General features: G+C 36.3%; 1 protein-coding gene across 1 annotated transcript in view; it reads left to right on the top strand.

The window, feature by feature from the left end:
* Positions 1–18,612, top strand: part of LOC114654855 (soluble lamin-associated protein of 75 kDa-like) — a 123,944-nt gene that overhangs the window by 55,298 nt on the left and 50,034 nt on the right. Inside the window, exons 2-3 of the mRNA XM_051929482.1 lie at positions 7,626–7,762; positions 17,835–17,934. Coding sequence (XP_051785442.1) covers positions 7,628–7,762; positions 17,835–17,934 — 235 coding nt within the window. The 5' untranslated portion in view covers positions 7,626–7,627. The remainder of the gene's footprint in view (positions 1–7,625; positions 7,763–17,834; positions 17,935–18,612) is intronic.

Genomic DNA, 18,612 nt, shown 5'->3' with positions numbered 1-18,612 from the left:
ATGATCTGCTTTCCCAAACGCAGGCAGCGGGGTGGCACTGTATGCGTCTTTAACGTTTGCATACAGTAAATCAATGGTCTTATTTCCCCGGGTGTTACAGTCCACATACTGGGAGAAGGCAGGTAATGTTTTGTCCAGCATCACATGGTTAAATTCTCCAGCGATTAGCACAAGCGTTCAGGGTGCTGCGTTTGTAACTTAGCAACAGCAGAATGGATGATGTCACTCGCTGTCTCCACGTCCGCCCGAGGAGGGATGTACACGATGACAACAATGACGTGTCCAAACTCCCTGGGCAAGTAATAGGGACTCAAACTTACGGCCAACAGTTTGATGTCCCTGCAGCAAGTGAAGACTTTGATGTTAACATGTCCAGAGTCTCGGCGTGTAAAAATCCATGCCCACGTTGTAAAAGTAAGTGTGTCCAGGGAACAAATCCACATAAAATAAAGTGATAGTAGTGATCAATAAATAAAAATAGAAAAATAGTAGAAAAGTACACATACACATACAGTCATACACGGAGCTGCTGAAAAGGCTGCCACTCTCAGCGGTGCCAGAACTAAGACAGTGTTATTGCCTTGAGTTTAATACTGACAAACTAATAATCCACTTTTCCCCATTGAGAAACTGAAGCTTATAAAACCTGATTTTCTGCTGTTTCAGAGAAGAGTACATATACCAAATATCTCTAGTGTAGACTCAGGGTTTGCAATTAAACCACAAATCGTGTGTTTAATCTAAAAGTTAGGACTGTGTAAATGAAGACCTGCATTATAATGAAATATAGAACGAACACTGATTATCAGGAATATGAGGACTATAAAAATAAATATGCTAGTTCAGTTTCCACCACTGACATGCATAATGATTTTAGAGCAGTAGCTTGCCTTTGGTCATATTTATCCTGCGTATACATCATGTTTAGTGGTCTTCCTTATTGAAATACTTTGTTAAATTGATAAATGATTTATAATACTTTTTCTGTCAAATACTTTTTACTCAATAGTATGCATAGAAGTGGCATGCTTCTAAAGGCTACACTGAAAGTGCAGTTTAGAAACTTGTTATCTATATATATATAATTCACTAAGTCCATGGCACGCAAGACAGCCACGCCCGCCAACTCACAGAGCCCCGGCCACCAACAATTCACTAAACAGCCGACCATGGCGCGAGAGTGAAAGCATTTGCCAAGAATGTGCTCATTAATCAAGAACGAAAGTCAGAGGTTCGAAGAAGATCACATACCGTCGTAGTTCTGACCATACACGATGCCGACTGGTGATCCAGCAGCATTATTCCCTTGACCCGCCGGGCAGCCAACTGGGTAACCAAAGTCTTTTGGTTCCGGGGGGAGTATGGTTGCAAAGCTGAAACTGAAAGGAATTGACGGAAGGGCACCACCAGATGTGGAGCCTGTGGCTTAATTTGACTCAACACGGGAAACCTCACCCGGCCCGAACGTGGCTCACAGGTGCATGTGAACTGTAGCGTATGGTTGCAAAGCTGAAACTTAAAGGAATTGACGGAAGGGCACCACCAGGTGTGGAGCCTTTGGCTTAATTGGACTCAACACGGGAAACTTCACCCGGCCAGAACGTGGCTCACAGGTGCATGCGACTGAGGCGGTGTGTGTGGAAAATGAACAGTCAACGTGATTAACAAGTGCATGTGGACTGTACACAGACAAAAGCAATTCAGGTGAGGAGTTGGGGGCAGACACATAAGCAGGCAGTGTGTACTGAACAATGACTAAGAGATGACTTAAGAAATCGGCAGACTAGAATGGCAGGGACAGAATGGGCATCAGACAATCGAACTTGCCTATCTAGAGGATGTAAATGTCCTAACATGGGTTCTGTAGGTGAACCTGCGGAAGGATCGTTACCGGTTGTGCCGACCCGTCGTTGGACGGTTAGGACCTGAAACCTCTCGGGCCTGCTTCCCCGCCCTCTCTCCAGAGTTCCATCTTTGCATTCACTTATAGTCGTATCCTCAAACCCACCCCATTTGGACAACTGTGTCTTTCAGGAAGTGTTCACCCATCAATACATAATTCTGTGGCGTATGCTACGCTGCGGGTTGGCTAGTCATTTTATAAAGACCAAAAGAAGTATTCATTATTGTTAAATGACAATGCAATCAGTAGTGCTTTTTTAAATATAATTTTGTTAATTTGAATCAAGCAAGTCTAAATTGGTAAACTGTGTATTAGTCTATGGTTTCTTGGTATTAAATGAAAATCATTTCAATTTGACACAGGACTCAACTACTAGGTTTTTTTGTATTGACTCTCATTTGCAAGTTTTATGGATGGGTGTTCAAAACCAGGCTTTGCGTTCTTTGGTTTTAAATAAAGTTTTTTTTTCTTTTTCTTAATAAATGATTTGGTTGATGCAAAAAGGAGCTGTTGGAAGAGTAAATCCATGCAAACACAATCTTTTTCACAATTTAGTGATTTAGAAGTTGTTACTAGCAGTGTATCAGAACTTTATTTTAATTCTACAGTACATCTAATTAAAGTATAACAAAGGGGTTGGGTTTGCAAAAATTCATCAGGCACAACAGGACTTTGTTTGGTCGATGTGGAAAGGCTTTAAGATGTAACAGTGGTTTGGCAGCTAGTAAGCATTTTTGCAGTCTGGGAAGTGTGATCTTTTTAAATGAGGTGGAGTCTTACCCCTGAGGGCAGTGATTAAAAAGGAATGCATTAAACAGTTCTATGCAAGCTTTCCACATTACAGAGAGGTGGGGTGTGGGGGGGACAGAAATATCTTACATTATATTGAAAAATTATTTAATACCCTTTTGTAGAATCATCCCATCTTTAATTATTTTTTTCCATCATTTATTGTGAGCCCAGTTATTCTTTAAAGAGTTTATAAACAATACTTGATCCATTTATTTGTCTATGTTTAGACACCATGTGTTATATGGTTATGGGAAGACAGACAATTTGGGGTTGCAATAGATACATACACTGGCTATTTTCATCTTTCATGTGGAGGATTCTAGCATAGCAATAAATACAGTTCTGGAGAGTATAATAACAATGGGAACAACAACTGCCATGTGTCATATTCTGCTTTTCTGCACTTTTCTCTCTCCCTGTTGTTTGTTCTCTTTCTCTCTGTTTGTGTTTTTCTTCTTTACAGAATATCCCTCTTCAGCTAAAAAAGCTCCTTTTCTCATTTCTAACTACTGTATGTACAATAAACAAAATAATTACATCCTGTGAAAATTTGTTCAAAATTTGTTCAATTTAAAGCAAATTAAACATGAGCAAATTCTAAATTATAGGGAAAAAGGTCCAGTTGGCCTAAGAGACCCAAATAATAATTGCAACTCAAAAATGATAACTACTGTATATGTGTCATGACTATTAATGGTGTTTCTGCATTAACGTTCAGTGCGGCCCAGCACTGAGGGTTGTTTATAGCATCCCTCAGCTTTGTCTTCTTAAGCATTCTCTTCATTATAGGCTGAATGTAATTTCTCATCTAGAAAAACATTGCTAGTTAAAATATTTTCCCGGCAATCTATTCTATCAGATAACAGATCGTATCGCAATGATCTGTTGCCAATCAAGACGTATTTGGCACAAGCGTCCCATTGTTTGATTAGTTTATTCATGATGCAAATGGTGCGTGAACTTACACATTTCACTTGTCATTGGCAATAGAGGGACAGATTTTAAATGGGCAAGTTAATATTATCTTTAGAGAAGTCTGCAGTGCACACATAAAGTAACATTCTGGTAGGCTTCACCGGAATTTTCATTCCAAAAACATCATTGATAGCGACATATTAAACATAAATTGGGGAAAAAGGTTTGCATTTACATTTATAAATGCATATCTATTTTCGTTGCTCACTTTACCTTGGTTAGAATTGGGTGACCCCAACAATATTTTTTCAGGAAGCAGCAGAGTTCATGGATGCAAGGCCATTGAATCATAAAACAAGTTAGAAAATGTATGCACAAGGTAACATACAGGTGTATTCAGTGACTAAGTTAACTGATGATAAAGCATTTCACATTTTTTTGTTACTTCATCCAAGAGTCAGTTGTCACATTTTTGTGTATTATATAGTTTTGAAACATTGAGTCATATTCAGTGGTGACAGCAATAGTAGAATGTAATTGCAATTTATAGTAAAAAATACAGCCGAAATAGGCTTTTGGTGGATCAATAGCTTTTATACACAGCAGATTCCAATTTGAATAATGTCAAAATGGTACCTAATAATGTATGTAAGTGGTGATGGATCTGTGACTAATTGTTCAATTTTCTTAAACATAACATTTTTGAAAGTATACTCAATTGAGTAATACCCAATAACTACCAAAATACAAATAACTAGTAATGCAAAATGACCAATGTTGATAAAAAAATCACTGTCAGTATTACACTATTGAAGACGAAAGCAACCAAAATTATTTCCCTATCTACCTATTAATAATACAGGGTGGTCCAGATCTAATTATGCAACTGTTCGACTGACAACCGTCTCCCCGCCATTTTGGAATGCAGGGCAGGTGCTGCCATCTATCAGCAACAAAAATAATTTTAAGTGAAATCTCTATGTGCAGGGCAGGTGCTGTGAATTCTCTATGTAATAAACATAAGTTATAGCGTAATGAAAATTACATAATTAGATCTGGACCACCCTATAGTTAAAACTCTGTAATTCATTAAAATTATATATGTAACTAGGAACCTGGAGAAGATTTGCTTTATTGCAGGATTGCCAATGGTAACAATTATCTTTAAAGATTTTAATTCCAGTCTGAAGGTACAAGGAGTCAAAAATGCCTCTTTGGGTATTGATAAATTGTAACTCGAAATCAGGCTTTGTCATATATTTTACCACTAAGACAGCCTTTCAACGTGGTGCAAACTGTAATCCTGCCCTGTTTTTGCTATTTGTGGCACAATCAGTCTGCCTCTTTGTGCACTGTAGAAACTGTACAGTACAGTTTTATTACTGGGCAGCTAACATACAAGCTATAAAAACCTGGACACAAATAAATGAATATACACAAGCCTGGTCCGCAATAGAAGTAAAATCCTGTAGTACTTCTTTATACTCCCTGCTCTGTGCTCCAATAAATGCAAGTTATCGCAAATATACTAATAACCCAATTGTGCTTTACTCACTCAGAATATGGAACCAACTTAGAAAGCATGTTAAGATGGAGAATCTTTTATCTGTGGCACCTCTGCAAGAGAGCCACCTCTTTCAACCCTCGCAAACATATCCAGTTTTTAATACCTGGAAAAGATTTGGGATTAAAATGCTCAGAGATCTTTATATAGACAAAATATTTGCATCCTTTGAACAATTACGTTCCAAATTCAACCTCCCAGCTACACATTTCTTTCACTATCTTCAAGTTAGAAACTTTGTTAAACAGAAACTGCCCGATTTTCCCCACCTCATGCCCTCCACCATGCTGGAAAAAATACTGCTCAATTTCGAGGAATTAGACACCATTTCCGCATTATATAAAATCTTATTAGAGTCCCTACCTTTCAAAGACCCAAGAGGACATTGGGAAAAAGATCTCTTAATCAATATATCAGAAAAGGAGTGAAAGGTAGCAATGCAGAGAATTCACTCGAGCTCCATATGCGCAAAGCATAGAATTATTCAACTCAAAATTATATATCGAGCTCATCTGTCTCGCTTAAAACTGTCCAAAATATTTCCATTGCAAGATCCAACCTGCGAACAGTGCAAACAAGCTCCTGCCTCACTGGGTCACATGTTTTGGGCCTGCACTAAATTAACATCATTTTGGACCAAAATTTTTAAGTGCCTTTCAGACAGCCTTGGGGTCACAATCCCTCCTAACCCATTAACCGCCGTGTTCGGTGTTCTTCCAGACGGACTTGAAGTGGAGAAGGACAAGCAAACGGTGATTGCATTCACTACACTTTTGGCACGCAGACTTACTTTGTTAAATTGGAAGAATCCTAACTCTCCTCTGATAAGTCAGTGGGAAACCGATGTTTTATATTATTTGAAATTGGAAAAAATCTAATTCTGAGTTAGAGGATCCATACAGAATTTTTTCAGAACCTGGCAGGATCTAATCAATAATATTTTAGAATAAGAGAAACAATTATTAACGCATTTATTTCCCTTCTCCATTTTTTTAAATTTTTTTATTTACCTATATATATTTCTTCCTTTCTTTTGTTTATTTTTGCCCTATTAAAAAGCCTTAAGCAATTCTCCTTTGGCTAAGCTCTCCTTCTCAAGGGTGGGGTCTGATTTGTATTCAATTCTTTTTTGTTATAAATTAATCTATATGTATGGAATGATTACAATAAAACTAATAAATAAAAAATTAAAAAAAAAAAGAAACTGTATAGTACAGCACAGCCCTTGTTGCAGGCTCAGTGGCTTCAGCGTTCTGCGTGTAGATCAACTGCAGTCTCCTTTCTAAGCCCATTCTATGTTTATATTACTTAAGATCTTTCCTGTATGAATTGGTTCAGATACAATTTAGCTGCAGGTTAATAAGGTCAATTTTTGACAGTAATAAACTGCAGTTGAAATTAGTTCAGTTAAATTCAGTCTTACATATGTTCACATAATTTCTCTCTTCATTCATTCACTTTTAGAGAAGTTACTTTTTTGGATAACATACCTAAAGCAGCATGACAACTGGCATTGTATTGGACATTCATGCAGTTGCGAATAAGTAAAGAAGAGGAACGTGTACAAAATATACAACTTTATGTAACCGCTGTTAAGGTAAAATTGAAACAGTAAACTAATTTGCAGTTGAAGTCGCATAGAATATTCCTTTGTTTTAAGACAAATAAGTTTGCAGATTCACCAATGCTTCATAATAAAAATTTCAAAGCTATGTACAGCTCAACCTGTTTGAGGTATCTCAATGAAAATTTAACCGTCTTAACAGATAGATGTCTTTGAAGAATAATTGCTGCAAATTTCAACAAAATCAGTTCATAGTAGCTGAGTTGTTTTGATGTGGATGGACAGACAGACAGACAGACAGACAGACATGTCTATCACAGTAGGTGCTTCTTGCATTACATATCAAGGCACCTAAAAAAAAACCCACACGCAATGTAATTTCCTCAGGTGTTTCTGCTTGTTCACCCATGTTTTATAGGGAGCACTGTACTGTGTTTATTGATGTTATGAATATATGGTGAATTTTTGAATTTTGTTTCCATTTTTGCCAGTATTTATTTTCTTAGTATTATGGTGAATATATATTGGAGTTGAGTACAGTGCATACTATGTTATATTGGTTTAAACTGCTTTGTAATGAATCCTATCAAATCTGTGCCTCACTTGACATAATATTTAAACTTACACTGTATCTTCTCAGAGGCCAGTCTTAGTTATATACTGTTAACATAAAGGAAATGTTCATTCGTTTATTGTTGGGTGTTTCATGCTACTATTCAGTAATCCGCACCTTATTGTTTATTTTTTTGAATTTGCGTCTCCAGAAGTAAAACTGTACTGCAAAATGTTCAAAAACATATACAAACAAAGAAGGGTAAAGGTAATCATTTTCAACTGTGCAAAATATTCCAGTCTGTGACAGAACTTTTCTTATTTAATTTTCAAAGGGATGGAATTCCCTGTGGATTTCTTGGGACCTTTGCGTCATGAAGACCTTGAGCGTTCAGCCAAAAGATACACATCTGGCCTCCTGCACAGTGATCCAGACAATCTGGATTATTTCATTTTGCCCACTGGAACAACGGTATAGTAGAAGTATAATTCTTTATTGTCTAGAACTGTTTGTGCTTAAGTTGCCCCGAGTGTGCTTGTATTCCTTTGATGAGATCAATATGTTAAGAGTATTTCATAGAATTAGTATAATGTATCAAGATGTTAATGAACAGTTTATTTTTAACTTCAAAGGATGCATTTTTTTCCTGTCTGGCAAGATTATCACATATGTAATTTATGTAAATAAGTGTCTTTTACTTGAGCATAATATGAATACTTTTTAAGCTTAACAATGTAATCGTGAAACAATGCATCATTCTTTTAAGAAGTACTTTGAAGCATATCTAATCAGGAAAGCATTTAACTTACAATAACAACTCTTTTACCTTTTCTTAATTCAGTTCCTCTGTCCAAGTCTTGATTATGGTATTCTTTATCACAAACCATGTTATTTGTTTATTGTTTTCACTTTGTAATGCATTCCTGTTTATTAATTTCTGATGCTAACCCAGCATTTAGGTTTTCCTGCACTTATTTGGTTTTTAATGCTTTGATACTAATTTCTACCCAGTGTTAATTTATTGAGGCTTTTCTAAACTTATTTGTCTATTTGAATATCTTTAAAGTGTTTTGCACATGGGAAATGAGGCATATACAGTAATCCCTCTTCCATCGCGGGGGTTGCGTTCCAGAGCCACCCGCGAAATAAGAAAATCCGCGAAGTAGAAACCATATGTTTATATGGTTATTTTTAGATTGTCATGCTTGGGTCACAGATTTGCGCAGAAACACAGGAGGTTGTAGAGAGACAGGAACGTTATTCAAACACTGCAAACAAACATTTGTCTCTTTTTCAAAAGTTTAAACTGTGCTTCATGACAAGACAGAGATGACAGTTCTGTCTCACAATTAAAAGAATGCAAACATATCTTCCTCTTCAAAGGAGTGCGTGTCAGGAGCACAGAATGTCACATAGATAGAGAAAACAATCTCTAGCAAACAAATCAATAGGGCTGTTTGCTTTTAAGTATGCGAAGCACCGCGGCACAAAGCTGTTGAAGGTGGCAGCTCACACCCCCTCCGTCAGGAGCAGGGAGAGAGAGAGAGAGAGACAGAGTTTGTTTTTCAGTCAAAAATCAATACGTGCCCTTCGAGCTTTTAAGTATGCGAAGCACTATGCAGCATGTCGTTTCAGGAAGCAGCTGCACAAAAGATAGCAACGTAAAGATAATCTTTCAGCATTTTTAGACGAGCGTCCGTATCGTCTAGGTGTGCGAACAGCCCCTCTGCTCAATCCCCATACGTCAGGATCAGAGAAAGTCTGCGCAAGAGAGAGATAGAGAAAAGTAAGCAATCTAGCTTCTCAGCCATCTGCCAATAGCGTCCCTTGTATGAAATCAACTGGGCAAACCAACTGAGGAAGCATGTACCAGAAATTAAAAGACCCATTGTCCGCAGAAATCCGCGAACCAGCAAAAATATATTTAAATATGCTTACATATACAGTGGTGTGAAAAACTATTTGCCCCCTTCCTGATTTCTTATTCTTTTGCATGTTTGTCACACAAAATGTTTCTGATCATCAAACACATTTAACCATTAGTCAAATATAACACAAGTAAACACAAAATGCAGTTTGTAAATGGTGGTTTTTATTATTTAGGGAGAAAAAAAAATCCAAACCTACATGGCCCTGTGTGAAAAAGTAATTGCCCCCTGAACCTAATAACTGGTTGGGCCACCCTTAGCAGCAATAACTGCAATCAAGCGTTTGCGATAACTTGCAATGAGTCTTTTACAGCGCTCTGGAGGAATTTTGGCCCACTCATCTTTGCAAAATTGTTGTAATTCAGCTTTATTTGAGGGTTTTCTAGCATGAACCGCCTTTTTAAGGTCATGCCATAGCATCTCAATTGGATTCAGGTCAGGACTTTGACTAGGCCACTCCAAAGTCTTCATTTTGTTTTTCTTCAGCCATTCAGAGGTGGATTTGCTGGTGTGTTTTGGGTCATTGTCCTGTTGCAGCACCCAAGATCGCTTCAGCTTGAGTTGACGAACAGATGGCCGGACATTCTTCTTCAGGATTTTTTGGTAGACAGTAGAATTCATGGTTCCATCTATCACAGCAAGCCTTCCAGGTCCTGAAGCAGCAAAACAACCCCAGACCATCACACTACCACCACCATATTTTACTGTTGGTATGATGTTCTTTTTCTGAAATGCTGTGTTCCTTTTACGCCAGATGTAACGGGACATTTGCCTTCCAAAAAGTTCAACTTTTGTCTCATCAGTCCACAAGGTATTTTCCCAAAAGTCTTGGCAATCATTGAGATGTTTCTTAGCAAAATTGAGACGAGCCCTAATGTTCTTTTTGCTTAACAGTGGTTTGCGTCTTGGAAATCTGCCATGCAGGCCGTTTTTGCCCAGTCTCTTTCTTATGGCGGAGTCGTGAACACTGACCTTAATTGAGGCAAGTGAGGCCTGCAGTTCTTTAGACGTTGTCCTGGGGTCTTTTGTGACCTCTCGGATGAGTCGTCTCTGCGCTCTTGGGGTAATTTTGGTCGGCCGGCCACTCCTGGGAAGGTTCACCACTGTTCCATGTTTTTGCCATTTGTGGATAATGGCTCTCACTGTGGTTCGCTGGAGTCCCAAAGCTTTAGAAATGGCTTTATAACCTTTACCAGACTCATAGATCTTAATTACTTCTGTTCTCATTTGTTCCTGAATTTCTTTGGATCTTGGCATGATGTCTAGCTTTTGAGGTGCTTTTGGTCTACTTCTCTGTGTCAGGCAGCTCCTATTTAAGTGATTTCTTGATTGAAACAGGTGTGGCAGTAATCAGGCCTGGAGGTGGCTACGGAAATTGAACTCAGGTGTGATACACCACAGTTAGGTTATTTTTTAACAAGGGGGCAATTACTTTTTCACACAGGGCCATGTAGGTTTGGATTTTTTTTCTCCCTAAATAATAAAAACCATCATTTAAAAACTGCATTTTGTGTTTACTTGTGTTATATTTGACTAATGGTTAAATGTGTTTGATGATCAGAAACATTTTGTGTGACAAACATGCAAAAGAATAAGAAATCAGGAAGGGGGCAAATAGTTTTTCACACCACTGTAAAATCTGCGATGGAGTGAAGCCGTGAAAGGCGAAGCGCGATATAGCGAGGGATCACTGTAAATAAAAAATATTATTTGAAATATTGGGGTGATGACATGCTTCTGTTTGTGTGTTCCTCTACCTTTTTTGTTGTTCTGAATTCTTTGAATGAAAAACGTTTTTATTTAAACTTTTAACTATTTTCCTAGCTGAAATGCTTTAAACATTTAGCTAGACTGGTTAATTCCAGTAATACCGTCTTTTTCCGAAATTAAGACATCCCCCGAAAATAAGCCCTATCGAGATTTTCGGAACTTTTTGTAATATAAGCCCTCCCCCGAAAATAAGCCCTAGTTAAAATAATGTGAAAAAAAGAATTCGTTAAAAAATGCTGTTGATTTATTAAGTATGTTTAGCTTCCCTAATACTCGTATTTCAGAGAAATGTTTGAAATAAAATATTCCGAGAAATTCATTGTTTACCTCTACAGTTCGTTTCAAATTAATTCTTGGAATTTATCTTAAAAATACAACATAAGGCAGCATGAATACATAAATATTGTGTCCGCTCTGCTCTGCTGTGTTGTACTGCGTCGTGCAGTGGGGAGGGGGTGGAGGGGGGCATGCATATGCGGAATGCGACGGAACGCGTCGTTGGCGCACACTATAAATAATTGTTCGTTAAGGCAGCAGTCTACATTGAGCGACAGTGCAGATACAGTGTTTGTTCATTTCAGTCTTGTAAGTCTGATTATTTCCTCATACGTAATTTTATTTTTTATAAAGTGAATAATTTTTAACCGCAGTTAAAATGAGTACAAAACGAAAGAGCTATTCCGTCGAGTACAAAAAGGGAATTGTGGAAGACTCCAGGGGTGTAAATCTTGATTTATGACGATGTTCCAGAAGAAGATGACATGACTGTAATTGAATCAATTTTAATTTCTGTATTCTGTGCAAAATAAATAAATATTAAATAAAAATATATAAATATACTTTTATTTTTGTCCTCCCCCGAAAATAAGCCCTAGTGCGTATTTTGGACCAAAAAAGAAAGTAAGACAGTGTCTTATTTTCGGAAAAAGACGGTAGTGTGGAAGAAATACATTGGAAATATATTAATTAAAGAAATTTGTCCTCACTAAGACCTCTAAGTCGGAAACCAGTCAGGATGAAGCTTGTTTTGTGTGTCTTTAATTTCTATTAATGAAGAGGCAGCACCCTATTACAGCAGTCTTCTAAGGGATAGTACCCTGAGCAGAGGTGTCAAGGAATGATCACAGAACAGAGACTTATACTTATAGACTCCTGCATTTACATAAGAGTGCTGAATTATTGCTATGACATTTACTTTGATTGATTCACAAGCCTAACATTTTCAAAAAACATATGTTCCCAGCAGAGAGCATAGCCAGTCTTACATACCCAAAATTAAAGTCTATATTCTATTACAGCCTTGTTCTTCCAAATATCTCTTACGTTCAGCTCCTATTCTTTTATGGAAAACTGTGTACGTGACAACTGTCAAGTCTTTACTGAGTACATGAAAGAACATGACATCAGCCAATTTCTTGAACCACCTAGAATACTCTGCTTGTTTACTTAGCCATTTCAACAGTTCTCTTCATTTTGTTTTTAAGACAGATGCTATATATTTGTGTTAATGTGCACTGCATACCACAACACTTCGTGCACAATAACTATATTACTCCTTGATCATTAACCTTTGTCTTCTCACAATAGTTATACTCACTCAATTCATCTGTTGCTTTACTGCTGTACAGAGTGTAGTGCATGCTGAAGTCAACCATGCTGGTGGATTGTAGTGACTAATGCTGCATTTCGTCTGTTTGTGAAACTTGATTAATACAGCGTTTGCTCCTAAAACTTTTGGTTTCCACAAAAAGATTAGGTGGGTAGTTTTTCAAAGTCTTTATTTCAAGCAGTCTTAAGGAAACCTCTAGTAAGAAATAAAAACACTTTCTTGAAGCCTTAAAGTGTGACTGCAACAGAGAGAGAGCAGAAAGCATTTCGTAATGAGAGCACCTAAAATAATTGCATTAATACATAGGCTTAGAGATAGTCATTGAGTATTAAACATGCACTGTAACTTGTTAAATTCATAATTAAATTATATTCAATTTTAAAATGGCTTAATTGTCACCCAAATAAATTTTAATCGTAAGTATATTAGCTTATGTTACTTCTGTATACAGATATACTGTATGTTTTACAGTTTGGGCACAGACAGAATTGAATTGCAGCCTTGTGGTATTGTCTGTTCTATTCTGTCTGCTCTTTAAGTACCTGACTTTTAGAAACTGACCTTGAAATGATTATTTATTTGGAAAGTTTTACTCTCAAAAAAGCAGAAGTGAAGGAGTGTGTTTATATGTCAGTAAGAAGTACCACAGCTAATCTCCTATTACAATAAACCATTAGATTTGTACAAATGATATTGAGTTAATGATGCTGAATATACTGTAAGACCATACTATTTGCCTACATGTATTTGTTTACATTGCTCCATCTATTGTCAGTCAGGCTGCTGCTACTGTCATTCAGGAGCTAATGACCTAAACCAAACTGGATGCTCCAGACACAACCAAGATGATCATGGAAGAGTTTATCTTTGCCACTGTGGGTAATCATCACCAGTCAGCAAAGTTTGTGGATACTAGGCCACAAAAATATTGAACCTCAAAAAAGAGATAAACACGCAGTGTAGTTTCCTGAAATGTACTTTTTCTTCACCTTTGTTTTTTGGAGAACTCTTAACTTCGTTACTGATATTATGTGTATATAATTATATTTATTTTGCAAGTAATTTTTTATATTAATTTGCCAGGATTCTTTTTCTTTGTATAATGGTGAACAATCTTAAATTGTGCTTTAATAGTTATGCAAAGAAAACTTGGTATTAATATGAAAAATATGTCTTTGGATTACAGCATATCCAGTATTATCATATGACTAGAAAATTAACTGCTTTTATAAATGATCTGAATAATGCTTGTTGAAAGTTTAATACAAATTATTTTTTAAGAACAGATAGATCAACAGTGTAAAGAAAATTGCAGCTTTTGGAGAAATGAAAAAACTGTTAATGGTGTTAGATCACAGTTTAAAGGTATAACATCTGTTAAGAAAGAAGCTTCATGTTTGTGATTTCTCTCCATTGTTTCATGTTTTTATTGTTAAAGTTAAAATACAAATCATTTATTTTTAAATATCCTTATGGTGCTGTACCGACAGGATTCTTAAACTTAAACACATCATCCCAAAAAATGTTTTAACTGTGAAATATTACATTTTGTTAAGTGTTGGGATGATAATTTTCTTGTGGTATATGCAAAGAATGTGAGAAAGAGATTTAGACTTTAAAAGGAAAAAGCCTACTGAGCTAAAAATGTTTAGGAATCCAGCTTGACTGTGCCTGGGCTAAGCTTTTTTGTTTTTTCTTCATAAATACAACCTTTTTGTCAGTCTTTATTCTTTATACTGATCTGTGTTTTTGAAAACTTACATGCTAAAGATAATGTAGAACTACAGCACATAATGAAATCATTAGGCAGAATGATTGAGTTAATCAAAGGTTTGCAGATGTTTTTTCAAAAAAAGCTTCTTCAACTCTGTAATGATCCTGATCATGTAATACATTATCCATCCATCCATTTTCTAACCCGCTGAATCCGAACACAGGGTCACGGGGGTCTGCTGGAGCCAATCCCAGCCAAGACAGGGCACAAGGCAGGAACCAATCCCGGGCAGGGTGCCAACCCACCGCAGGACACACACAAACACACCCACACACCAAGCACACACTAGGGCCAATTTAGAATCGCCAATCCACCTAACCTGCATGTCTTTGGACTATGGGAGGAAACCAGAGCGCCCGGAGGAAACCCACGCAGACACGGGGAGAACATGCAAACTCCACTTCCTGGGAAGCGAACCCAGGTCCCCAGGTCTCCCAACTGCAAGGCAGCAGCGCTACCCACTGCGCCACCCTAATACAGTATCTGTATTCTAAATTCCATTTTAACACATCGAAAAGTGACAGAATCTTTAAGTACAGAATAAAAGTAAAACAATATAAGGGACAATGTGTACTCTCAGTAGTTTGGCTGTCTAATACTAAGAAGTAGCTTAAAAAGATCTTGGAAGTTCATTGAATTTAAATTCTCTTATTTGCCTTTCATCTCACAATATGTCTTCTTATTCTTTTATCTGACTTTTTAAACATTATTCAGTTGTAATACACATAACAAATTGAATTTCGTGTTCTGGGGTAATGCAGTTCACCTTGACCTTGGCCTCTTAATTATCGCAGTGTCACAAAGAGAATTATTATTTACTCAAAATAATACAGTATGGCATAAGGCCTTCCAATTTAAAAGTAGCTGTTCATCCATTTTATTTGCATAGACACTAGCTAATTTTTCTTAGAATCTTACATAGGCATTTCCTAAAACAATGGCATCTTCTGTGCTTCAGTGAGAATGGAAACTTACTGCACGCACCCATCAACCTGTATGCAAAGAGGTTCTTTCTGTTCTCCATCCTGTGTGCATTTCTCACATTTTCACTGTTTGCATTTTGTGTGAGTTTTTGTTTGGCCTCCTACTTTTTCACTAAATGTCTGAAACAGTTTTTCTGGGATGTTATATTATTATATATGTATAGAATTATATAATAATATTATATATAGTAAATATATGTATTTGCTTAGTATTGTTTTTGCTTTTTTCCTGCCAAACGTTGGAAAAAAATATGCATTGTTAATAAATAAAGTATATAGCTATATTTAGACAAATTCAGTAATCTGCCTACCAAACCACATGAATGATATTTTGTTTGGCTGTAACTACACAGAGAGAGAGAGAGAGAGATGAAAAGAGATGCTATACCTCCTTTTCTTTTGACGTCGAAATAACCTTAAACATTATTCATATGTATGTATGTGTGTAAGTACGGGACAAGACTTTTTGGAAGAGAGATTTTTTCAAGTTCCGCGAGACAAGAATTTTGCCTTGAGATTTTTTCAAGTCACGCCCTCCTGTCAAACATTTTCAGACAGGACTACGGTCCTCTCAGCTCTCATTCGTGTGAATGCTTTTGTCAGACACACTTCCTGCGCTCTCGGCTCTTATACATTTTAACGTTTTCCTCACTTTAAGTTCCCAATTAAAGAAGACGTATTATGTCTAACTCTTATTAAAGAATTTCATCACGAAGGGTTATCAACATAAAAAATGAGTACACGCACAATCCTAGCACAGAAAAACGAGGAAGTCAAATGAATTAATGGCAAAAACGTTGAGCAGTTACACGGCAAATTGGTTAAATTACTGTAAAAAAAATGTTGTATCCAAGAAAGGTAATGTAGTACATCTTCCGTGGATAACATTAGACAACAAAGGAGATCTTGATATGCCATTCATATTAAAACGTTAACAGTTTCTGGTTAGAATAGCTTTTGCAAAGACAATTAACAATTCTCAGAGCCAAACATTAGAAAAAATCATTTTATTTAGAGAAATGAAATTAAATCAAGGGAAGTTATACGTTGCGTTGATGCTTACGTAACAATTTCCATGAAAATAAAAACCTGTTTAAATTGTACATCCGCATCCCCAAGCAGCAGAACTGCAAAGGGGCTAGCACGTACCGCAGGCCAGGGGATTGGTGAGCGATTATTATGTATGAATATATGTGTGTGTGTGTGTGTGTGTAGTTTGCACATTCTTCTCTCGTCTAAGTTTTCAAAGCCACTTTATCAGTCTAATATGAAATGTTTGATTTCTGCGAAGATTTGGAAAAAGTAAGAAATGACTGTGGTTAAAATACTGTGTAGGCATTAAGAATACATTCAGGTATCCTTTTTTTTAATATAAACTCACTTTGATAGTGTTTGAATGCTGGGAACTTAAACATATCCTGGTAGTAAGTGAAGAAAGGCATAAGCCAGCTTAAAGTTGAACTCTGGATGGGATGTTTGCTGATCATAAGGCATTCTCTCTTGTAAAACCACACTCCTGTATACATCACTGAAATGGCATAAGCTCTCTTGTCTATCTAACAGCATACCTACCTTTTGACACCTTTTGATACTTTTTTGAGTCTGTGTGTTAAGAATACAGGTCATATGCAAAATTAAACATTAGGATCCACCTACTGAATACAAGGATATTGAAAACCCAATCATCTGCAACTAGCAACCTTGCATAAAAAGCATAAAAAACAGATTCACAAATATAAACTACAGCAAGGAGAGTAATCTGGAAAAGATTAAAATAAAAGCAAAGGGTACTGTAATTGCCAAAAATGTATGCAGATTAAGATGCTGTTATTTAAGTGTAGTTGTGTATTTGTCTGATTAATTTAAAAATTGTGATAAATATTGAATTGCAGGTAAATCAAATTTTATAACTTAGACAGCTTTAAACAAAGACAGTATGCTTTAAAGAATGTATTCTAAGTAACATACTTCCTGAAAAGCATCCTCTACTGCCATCCAACATTTGTTTTTCAAATTTTCAAGGTTCTTATTCAATTGTAGATTGTTGCAAATTATGAAGAGCCCTTTGTTTAATGTAGACTAGTTACATTGGATGTGGATTTTTTTTTTGTAATAAGCAGATCAGTTGTTTGAAATCTGACAAAAAGGGTTATTCTTAAATAAGAGGCGATTTTCTTAACAACTGGATTTACAACAGAGGTAACTCAGTTGTAGCTAATAAGTTTTATTTTAAATTATTCCCATGTCTGAAACGGCAGGTATAGAAGCAAATGGTTTTCCCACAAAAATAAATCCCCCATTATAATCAAAATCCTGACTATAGACGATTTGAAATTTGTTATTAAGTGAATCATTATTTTTGTTATGAAATATTTTGTATTATTCTTTTCATAAAACACAATTAAGAAAACTGCATTCTATAGCTTTTGTCTACACCATCTCATTTCTCTAATTTGTGGCCAATGTGTATAAATTGCAGGTTCCTCTCAGCCTTGCAACAGTTGGCAGTGTTCCACTGTATGGAGTAGACGCCACACACAAAGTTCTAGGACTGTTTATACCTGAGGAACAGTCTACAGGTGAGACCATAAAAATTATTTGCCATGTTTCTTATATTACCATGTTTTTATAATTCTGTTTTGGTTAGAAATGTAATAATTTGGCAATTTTCTTTTTAGGTCTTACCTTATTTTCAAAGTTTTAATAGACTTTTGCACAAAAGATCTGAATTTGCCTTTGTCTGTTTTGCATTACCTCTATTTAAAGCACAGTACACAAAGCGAATAAAAAAAATGCAAGCATATACACAATGTGTTTCTCTTTCAAAGCATCAGCATTGTAAAAATGAAATGCAAAAATATGTCGTGATGGGTAAAGTATTTGAATGGAGGAAGCAATTTGAAAGAGAGAAAGCTGGCAGAATACCAGGAGTCACAACCAATGTGACTAAAAATCAATTATACTATACAACATAAAAAATAACACCACATGTTAGTTCCCTACAAGAAAATATGCAGTAATTTAAATGCTGTCAATTAATGTAACAAGACTGCCTGATTTAGTGCAGAAAAATATATTTATACTTACTTGACTTGTTTTTTTGCCTATCTTGTTTATTTAATAGTCATTGATCATCTGTAAAGTAAAGTAAATGCATCATTCTCTTTCAATTTTTTTATATTTTTATTACAGTAATAATAATACAGTGGTGCCTTGGTTTGTGAGCATAATTCGTTCCAGAAACGTGCTTGTAATCC

This window comes from Erpetoichthys calabaricus, chromosome 7 (genome assembly GCF_900747795.2).
Source record: "Erpetoichthys calabaricus chromosome 7, fErpCal1.3, whole genome shotgun sequence".
Taxonomy (NCBI): Eukaryota; Metazoa; Chordata; class Cladistia; order Polypteriformes; family Polypteridae; genus Erpetoichthys; species Erpetoichthys calabaricus.
Note: the sequence above shows the minus strand (reverse complement) of the source record. Positions and strands in the feature narration are given on the sequence as shown.